At 50.9% G+C, this 10,013-nt stretch overlaps 1 protein-coding gene across 1 annotated transcript; it reads left to right on the top strand.

The window, feature by feature from the left end:
* Positions 1-1,918: 1,918 nt before the first annotated feature.
* Positions 1,919-8,681, top strand: LOC109734629 (putative F-box/LRR-repeat protein 9). The gene is made up of 5 exons (XM_073499206.1): positions 1,919-2,068; positions 2,669-2,676; positions 7,518-7,765; positions 7,826-7,934; positions 8,216-8,681. Exons 1-5 carry the CDS (start codon positions 1,919-1,921, stop codon positions 8,679-8,681), a joined length of 981 nt encoding a protein of 326 aa, XP_073355307.1.
* The last annotated feature ends 1,332 nt before the right edge of the window (positions 8,682-10,013 follow it).

Raw genomic sequence — 10,013 nt, 5'->3', positions numbered from 1 at the left:
ATCGGACGCGTGATTTCGTGCCGTGTGACTAATGCAATCTATAAAATGTGTGGCTTCTTACAGCTATGGAGACCGCTTAGCAAGCGGTGCGACCGAGACATCATCAACAACATCATGGCGGGTCTTCATTCCTCGGCATCGGCTTTTGCTCCACCACCGCCACCGCCGCCACCACCCCCGAGCCAGATTAGCTGTTTTTGTTTGCTTTGTTTGGGGCTTGTCCTGCTGTGCCCCCAGCATGACTTTATGACTTGATTGTACTTTATACTATTGTGTTGGATGCTTGGTTCATTGCTTTATAATATAAAGCGGGGGGGAACCCTTTTTTTTGAAATCTTGGCCTGCATGAACCATAGCAATCCTCAGCCAGGCCCGCTAGGAACACATGAATCGACAGTTTCTAGCGAGACAGGCTCGAGTGATGCAAGGGAGGGGAACGCGGTGCTGAGCAGCTACAAGCAGGGAGATGGCGGGAGCTTGCGCACGTCTCCGACAAAGCGGCATGACAATTGCGCGTCACCGCCCGCCGAATCGGTCACCCTATATAAGCAGGGTGACCGCCCTATATAGCCAGGGTGACCGCAGCGGCAAAACTCCCGTCACCATTTCCCCCTCTCTAGCTTTCCCTCCGGCATGGTTCCACATCGACGATGAGGTAAGCAACACAACTGCTCCGGCGAACGGTTGATGGCAGTGGCGAATCAACTGCTCCTCTTCTCTGACATGTACAACGCCTCCTCTGCGGCTCCTTTGATTGTGTCTGTGAGTTCAATCACCCCCTCCTCTACTAGTTATAGCTAGATCTGTCCATGTGGTAGGGTTATATCTTCCGATCTATGTGACTCTGATGTTCTAGTAGCTCGTTGTGATGGATTTGAAGCATGCTAAGAGTTGTTTCCATGTCAGCAAAGATTGATAGTTAGTGGTCATGGATGGATTTGTAGTATGCTTAGATGTGTGGTATGCTAGTGTGGAAGTGTTGAACTAGATCATCCATGTGTCCATGATTAGTGTTGTCTTGTGTTGTGTTGTGGTATGCTTTGATGGATTTGGTAGTGTTGTCTTGAACTAGATCATACATGTGTGCATGTGTTACTGCTAGTTCGATCTGTCCATGTTTACTGGTAGTTCCTACTGTTGATGTGTAGTGTGTTATGGCCATGATGATGCTTACATTTGTAGGAGATGAGCACACAAGAGTTTAGTCAGGCCATCGCCCTCTCCGAGAGCTAGTTCCCGGCGTCCTATGCCGAGGACTCCCAGCCTCCCATCGACCAGATACCTCCTGATTCAGACATTTTCGAGGTGCCACCTATGGTTCCACCATTTGTGTTGGCTCGGTTCAATGTTGCAGCTCATGTTGCTGCTCAAAAGGCATCCACAAAGGAGAAGAAGGATGGCAGGAGGAACTCCATGAAATAGCAGCTTTTGTGCTTAACAAGATGTGTGAGATCATAGCTATTGGGTTTAGGATTGATAGGGGCTTCAAGGAGGTGCACTTGAACGTTGTTGCAAAGCAGGTGTTTGAGTTTTGTGGATAGGATGCCACCTCGATCCAGATCTACAAGCATTTCAGGAAGTGGAGGGCGAGGTGGATCACCGCGTCCAAGCTCAGAGACCTGAGTGGTGCTCCATGGGATGAGGACACCTGCTCGATCCTTTTGGAGGCAAAGGACTACCAAGGCCACATCGCAGTTAGGTCAAAAACCATGCTATTCTAACTAACCAGTTGTTTAAGCCTATGATCCATTGCCATTCTAATTAACCACTCTTCCCTGTTTCTTTCTTAGGCTCACCCCAAGGACACAAAGTTCGTCAACACACCTATCCAAAACTACCACCAGATGCAGTAGATCTTCTCCTTCGGGCCGGCATCCAGCAAGCATGCATGGGCTTGGGTCAACCACTAGGCTCGTCGATGGCCGAGTATCCAGACACCCAGAAGTCAGACACCATCAACGTTAATGCTCCTGACAAGGATGGTGAGCACGTTCCGGAGCTTGATAGGAAGAGGAAGAGGGGATCCTTTATGGAGGATGAGCTTACCGTCTTCAGCGGCATGATTCAGGCAATGACGAGGTGGCCACTTCCATCAGGGAGAGCAAACCGGTCGATCTCCACCCCGACCTCTATGGCGGCATCATGGACCAAGGTGGCTTCAGCCCAGAGGCTCTCATAGCGGCTCTCAGCGAACAAGTGGACAACAAAGCCAGGTGTTGGGTATATATGCTGCCATGGGAGATGCCCACAGGGTGCTCTGGCTGAGGACGTGGCTGGGCAATCACTACTAGTAGTGTTGCTTCTGCTGGTGGTGATGGCGTTCATGATCCTCGATAGCGATGGCGATGGCGACAAAGATGGCAATGACGATGGTGACATATATTTTGTGTAGATAGGGCATGAAAACTATCTGATGGTCTGCATATTTTGGTGAGGTGGTATATACTAACCCCTCATGGTGATCCTCACGGTGATCACGAACTTGCGATGGTAGGATTACACCATATTTTAGATGTGGTGGTAGGATGACACCATAATAGTAGTGCTAGGTTAAACTTGCTATGTCATATGATCATGCATGCTTACTATTGCTCTTCTGCTCCATTGCCTGCTGCTTGTCTTCTACATATTGCTTCATGCTTGAACTGTTGCTCTTGTGTACTGCTAGGAGAAGTGGTATGCGGTTTTCATTAGGAGGGCTCCAGGGGTTTACAATTGATGGGAAGCTTGCAATGAGCAATTGTCAGGGTATAACAACAGCAGCCACAAAGGGTTTAAGAGTAGGCAGGCGGCAGAAGATGCTTACTCCAAGTTTGTGTGAAAGCAGGCATGCAACAGAGTTGAAGTTGGGAAGGTGGATCGTCAGTTTGGGCTGAAGAACATCATCATCTTCGTCCACTTTATCGTCATTGCAGTGTTGTGGCATTGGTGTGCTAGGCGTGATCATGTGTAAGGTGTAGTAGTAGTGGGTAAGCTCACCAAGTAGGGTACAAGGTGAGCCCAACTCTATGCTCGTATGCAACCAAAAAACGTGCACTCGTATGAGCACAGACAATGCGAGCAACCAAACACAATGCGTAGAGGTGTTGCTATGATGAAGGGAGATAATATGCAAGCAATCAATCAACATGTAGATGATGATTTTTTTGCCTGCATATGGTCAACCAAGCCTAGTGGGACAAGCATGCAAAGCGGCAAAAAACGATGTGAGGAACCAAACACATACTATATGTTTTTGTGTGTGTTCTACATGTATGTTTTGTGTGCACTGATGTGTGCTCCAATGAATGCACGCCTGTGTGTTTTCGTGTGCATGTCCATGCGTGGGCGTGCATTCATGTATAAATTCGTCCGTGCAGGGGCGGAGCTAGGATTGGGCCAAGCCCCAGGCCTGCTACATTGCCGCTACAGTGCCCAAGATGCTACAGTGCATGCAATATTCATTCTTCACGCCACGGGCCAACACTACTAGGAAATACCTTATAGATAGAGGATTAACAGTAGTGTGGGGTTGACGAGCTGCGCTACTATTATTTAGCAGTAGTGCGGGCACATTGCACGTGCTGCAGGTGGCTTTTAGTAGTAGCAAGGGCATGCCGAACACGCGCTACTACTATGTGTGGGTGGCCGCGCCCCCATGGGCTGGCCATAGCAGCAACGCGTGTCAAGGACCTATGCTACTGCTAAACACGTTAGCAGTAGCGCGAGCCCACGGTCCGTGCTGCTACTGTGGTCAGCCCGGGCCCAGCTGCCCGTCCCCACTTAGAAGTAGCGTTGGGCTTGCACCGGCGCTACAGCTAATGTGTTTAGTAGTAGCATTGGGCCGCAACCCGCGCTGCTATTAAGCCAGCCTTATCCTCTGTCCCACATAGGTCATATCTCATTTAGATGCACATGCAAGCCATTCACATCATCAAGGATATGCAATCAATCAATTTTCCACATTCCAATGCATGCACGCCATCCACATCATCAGGCGACCAAGCCACCATTAGACTTTTCACTTTCCACTTTCTACATATGCAAGTCCTCCACATCATTAGTTTTTTTATTTTCAAAAATAAATAAACTTGAATGTCACGAGACGAAAAGACTAGCCTGATACCTACCCAGTAAGATAGGGGAAAAGCTTACCATCAATCAACCGATCAGGGGTGCACGTCCGCCGGCTCCGTGTTCGTCAGATTGAATGTTGATCAGATGGTTAAGAGCATCCCCACGTCCGCGTCCGTTTCCTGAAGCTAGGCAACTGCATCGTCTTCTTCCCCGCGATTCTAATCACTTTCTCTTGCATCTCTTTTCTTCTGCGACATATCAGGCAGGCGTTGGAAAACCGGTTGTCACCGCCGCTCACACTAGGCAGCCGGCCGTCCCGCCGCTCACAGCTCTCTTGCCCCTGCATCTAGATTGGGATCGCCGACCACCCACCGTCGTCAGCGACAATTCCTGAGATCCGCGCGGTTCGGTCATCGCTCCAGCGGCACGCGTCGAGTGCACGACCTCTCCGTCGGCAGCAGCAGTGTCCAAGGAGCCCTCCTTGCTTGATCCGTCCCAACCCATGCGCAGCATGTTTACAAGCTTTGCAACGTTGTCAATGCTTCTAAAACAAAGCTCTTGTTGCAATAGTCAATCATGTTTCTGAAACAAAAGTTCTTGTTGCAGAGCTGGATCATATGCGGAGCTGCTTTGCAATGTCACCAATGTTTCTGAAACAAATCTTGTTGCAACGGTTAGGGATGTGTTTATGAAACAAATCTCTTGTTTCAATAGCAGCGATGTGTTTCTGAAACAATGTTCTTGTTGCAATAGTCACCGTTATTTTCTAAACAACACTCTTGTTGCAAAGAGGGATCATGCGCTGGACTATGCTGGGCAAGTTAGATCAAACGGCTCGCGAGGCGGCAGATCTTTTAAAAAGATCCGCTGGCTGACGCGTAGCATGCCCCATAAGATAGGGGACCTCCCAACGCGCGTCGTCCCCCAGGGGCGACATGGGCAGACCGCATATGTGCTGCCGCCGGCTGCCCTTTCCTTCGCCCCATCCCTTGCTGTCTGACGATTATCCCCGTCAGGCGAAGCCTCGGCATGGGCGGCGGGGGCGGGGTCACTCCCTTCTCCTTCCCCTTCCTCCCTCACCCATCTTCTCTTCTCGAACCCACTCAGGAGGCCGTCGGCCTGGAGCTTGTTGTCTGCGGCTAGGTCGTCTCACGTCTTCCTCGCCCCACCCGTGGTGCAGGGCCACCATCCCTCAAGCGCACCTCTGCCCAGATCTGGCTAGAGGTCAGGGTCGTTGACCAGAGAGGGTATAGGCTGCGGCCAGGGGGCTGCGATCTTCTCGTCTCTGCTCCAGGGATGGGTCTCCCTCATCGGTGCTGCCAGTCCAGGGGGATGGGGGCTTGCTGGCAGCGCACCGGGGTGTTGGTTAGATCTAACCAAGACCAAGGGTGGTGTCGTTCAGGAGGCTCGGTTGGTGTCGTCGCGTCTCTCTCCAGTGGCCAATACTCTTTGAAGACCGGCGGTTGTGCAGGGGTTTGGGAACTCGGATGTCGGGGTGACGATCCACCTTGATGGCTTTTCTCAGTAGGCGTCTTGGTGGCGATGATGGAGGCATCTTTTGGTCGTGTTGGCGGCAGAAGATGTAGCATTGGGTGATCCTGGTGTCAGTGGTGCCTCAGCGGTGGCGATTCCCAGATCATGCTTTGGTGATGGCATGCCTTCCGTCGGGGTGGGCAGGTGCTCCGGACTCCTCGGTGTGGCGTGGGTGAGAGGTGTCGGGTGAAAGCCTTGTGCTCCAACGCCAGCGACGGGATGCCTGTGGGTGGCGTGTCCCTCTTGGGGGTGTCGTTGTGGCCATCTTCTCGCGTCGGGGCCCCGAGTGAAAACCCTTGACCACCTTGTCGGTCATGGCGTGTGCCGCGCCATCATCGATGGACATTTCCAGATCCTAGCTTGAAGCTCCCTCAGCTCTTGCAGGGGCGGATTCACTTGAGTGCTATTATTTCAGACAGGTCCTTGTTGGTTCCACTCACGGTCCTCGTTTTCCATAGGCAGGCTCGGGCTCCACGATCCGGAGGAGTGGGGGATCCTCTCTGACGGCAATTCTTGGTTTCAACCTCTCTTTTTTTTAAATAAAAGTAAAAATAAGCCATTTGAGATTCCAGATCTTGGGTGCTCTGGTAGGCTACTTGGCTAACTACGACCAGACCATGATAAAATGGAATACTATCTCCGTCCTGATTTTGTGACAAATTTTGACTTTAGATTCAACAAAAAAATATTAGCGCATGTCACAAAAATAGCATCATTGAAAACTATGTACAAATACGAATCCAAGAATATAATTTTTGCTTACATGCATTATTATTATTTTTTGTTAAAATTATGATTAAAATTTAAAACAAAATGCAAAGGAGACTAATAAAGCAAGACAGAGGTAGTACAACCGCTAGAGGGCTGAAAACCGTCCAGTTTCCCGCTGAACTCGTTCATCAATGTAGCACTCCTGGGCTGGACAAAAGACCAACTCGCTCGTGTCGTCTCCCCCGCGGGCGACACGGGAGAAACCCTAGCCGCCACACCAACTCCCCCTCCTAGATCTGCCCTTCCCTCGCCGCCGCCGGCAAGCGCCGCCTGGCAAAGCCCGCGCGGCGTCGGCGGCGGCGAGGCCTTCCAATTTTTCCTCTCGCGAGGTCAGGGCACTGCGGGGCCGCCTGGCTGAGGAGAGGCATGGGGGCATCGCGTTATCCGGCGTCGCGTTCCCTCTTGAGAGCATCGTCCTGGAGGTGGATCCGGTCAGAGGGACCTGTGGCTCGTGTGGACGTGTGTATTGTTTGCCGAAAGTCGACGTTTGTATGGTTTTGGGTCCGGTTTCCTCATAAACTGGATCAATCTTCTTCTCCTGTTCAATGAATTTAGCAATAATGCTAACATTCAAAAAAAAAGTTTGTGCAAAGTAGCCCTTTCATATTCTCCAACCAACGATGGTTCACATCCCTGACTGAATATGAGCCGTGTGCTGCTCCAACTTCTAGCTCTCACCGAGCCATTATGAATCGGGACGTTTGCATGTCACCGTGTGCCTTGCGGCCCGAATTCAAATTTAAACATCACAAAAAATCTAAAAAAAATCATGCATGTTCACCGCATATATTAAGATAACCCCTAAAAATTTAGGTCAAAATTCGAAATTTGAATTCGGGCCGCAAGGCACACGGTGACATGCAATGCATGTCACCTGATCTCTGTCCTACGAATCGACGGTCAACTATCTCCTCCTCGTCCGGCCGCTCTGTTTTTAACAAGTGCATCGGAAACTAGCAGGAAATTAACAAGGGAAACCAAAGGTTTGGTGCCGGCCTTTATACATCGAACAGCGCCGATTCATTCGCCCCTACTGGCTGCTGCTCTGCCGACGCAAGACGCCGTCCATCGTCGAGGTTCTTCAGACCCATCAGCAATCTCTGTTTTCAGGTGTTTACACTATCTAGTAGCTCTTTGACACCAATCTCTGTTTTCAGGTATTCAAGGGGAATGGAGCTGCAGCCAGACGCCCCGCCGGCGCCGGTGCCATCCGACAGGGATTGGTCGGAGATGCCACTGGATGCGCTTACTTTGGTCTTTGCTGGGCTCGGCGCCGTCGAGGTTCTCATGGGCGCGGGCCTTGTGTGCCACTCGTGGCTTGAGGCAGCCAAGGCGCCTGAACTCTGGCGTAAGGTGGACATGGGGCGGGGTCCGCGTGACAAGGAGGTGTTGGAGAAGAAGACGGGCATTTCTTGGTGGGGGGACGGAGATTTTGATTTTGACTACTCATGCTACAACATAAAAGACATGTCCGCAATGGCGAAGGTGGCCGTGGACCGATCCAACGGAAAGCTGGAGGTGTTTGTGGGGGAAACATTTGTTACTGATGAAATACTCAATTATATTGGGGCCAGGTACAATCTTATTTCCAGATTAAGAATGTTAGATTTGTTTTGAACTGCCGAGTGCCGACGTGGCTCTAACAGTGCAGAACAAAGAATCCTCGATCAGTTGCTACAGAACAAACTTCATCTCGTTTCCTTGTTTCCATTTAGCTAGCATTTGCCCCCCAACGTCTGAACAAGAACCCTTAACTGGTTGCTGCTATTTTTCTTAATAGAATTGTAATCTTCTAATCACCTTGAAGCTGAAAGGCAGTAAGATATCTCATTTTCTTGTCTCATCTACTTTGCAGGTCGCCCCTTCTGAAGGGGCTTGCCCTCTCGACATGTCACGAAGTAACAAGAGAAGGATTCACCCATCTGGTAAACAAGTCCCCTCTGCTAGAAGACATTGAGCTTTCGGGTTGTATAGGTGTCGGTGGCGACGCATTGGTGGCCGCTGGCAGGGCATGCCTGCGGTTGCGACGCCTTGGCCTCGCCTGTATTAGAATCATGAACGAGGAACTCATGGCGATCGTCGATGGTTGCCCATGCCTGGAGCATCTCTCGGTGGTCAATTGCTACGGCATATGTGTTGACGACGCCCTGATAGCGAAGTGTGCCACTGTCAAGACGCTAGAGCTTCCGACTTCCCAGGATTACCATTATGATTCAGATGAGTATGATGATCACGAGTCTGGGGCCGCTTCCAACCGTAGCTGGATGTCCGAGGACTATGCTTATAATGATCATGACTCGGACTATGATTATGAGTACTAAGTGTGATGATTCGATGATTTTGATCGGTTGCAAGTCAGGTGGACTAAATACAAAAACCAAAAATATGATTCGATGATTCTCTGCTCATTCCATATCTTCTCTTATATTATGTACTAGCTGAATGCCCGTGCGTTGCCACGGAACAACAGACTTATGTATGGAACACAATGTGTACATCACATGCGGTGGATGACTATGTTGTGATAAATAGTTCTGGTCTATCTCCCACTTTCCTCTTATTATCTTTCTCCTAACATGCATCTCAATTTCCACCCTCACCAAAAATATGTACTTTCAGCCCCACAAATGTCTTCTTCTGCCCCCACGACATTCAATTTGCACCGTTTGGCTGCACATGTGATCTTTAAGAACAAGGCAAGTGTATAGCATCACCAACGTTAGTCATCTGCATTAGGCACTCGGGACAATAGTACAATCGGCTTCTCCGACGAAATTTGCTTGGGTCTAGGTGTTACTTTGCTATATTGGCAAGTTTCATCTCTGAAGCGAATTCTAGGCTTCCTCTTGTGCAACACAAGTACTACAATTGAGATGCAAAAGTTTAAGACGTATTTCTTGCACAAATCCTCTGTCCAAATCATGTAGTTTCATATTTTCAATTGACAAAATCTGCATTACATTGCAATGGCCAAGCAATACTGTATCAGAATAGCGTCACCAATGGTAGAACCAGACACTAAAGTTGATAGCATGAGATCTATCAGCATAAAAAAAATATTGTTCTACTCCACACACAATATAGTAACTACTTACGTGATAGTCTTGTTCCTGTGCCCGCCCCCCTCGCGTCGCCCCCCTCACGGGCGACTCGAGGGGATCCAACCGCCGCCGCATGCGACTCCTCCCCTCTGCCGCCGCAGGTGGTCGGCGCTGGGCTAAGCCCGTGCGTGCGACGCGGTGGCGAAGGCCTCTCCCCTCTCCCCCGGATCCATGGGTGGCGCGGGCGCCCAGATCCGCGGAGGTGCGGCCCCCATTTCGGCCCACGGCAGTGCCTGTGGTGGTGCCGATGGGAATCGGCCGACTGCACAGGGGGCGCCGGTGGCCGGGGCGGCGACCCCATGGCTGGGTGGTGGCGCGCCCGTTGGTCCGACCGGTTTCCCGGATTTGGTGACTATCGGACAACGCGGGGGGTGGCGGCGGCCTGGCGTGGCCGGCGATCTGGACACGGTGGTGCCGCCGGCTCGCTGGTCTGCCGGAGCTCCAGGGGCATCATCATCTCCGACTCGATCTGCTCCGATTCGTGCTAGCTCCGGTATAGGAGACTGTTGTCATCTCCCGGTGCTGGCTGCATGGATCTGGAGGCGGCGGCTG

Source organism: Aegilops tauschii, chromosome 5 (assembly GCF_002575655.3).
Source record: "Aegilops tauschii subsp. strangulata cultivar AL8/78 chromosome 5, Aet v6.0, whole genome shotgun sequence".
Taxonomy (NCBI): Eukaryota; Viridiplantae; Streptophyta; class Magnoliopsida; order Poales; family Poaceae; genus Aegilops; species Aegilops tauschii.
This window is presented reverse-complemented; position numbering and strand designations above follow the sequence as displayed.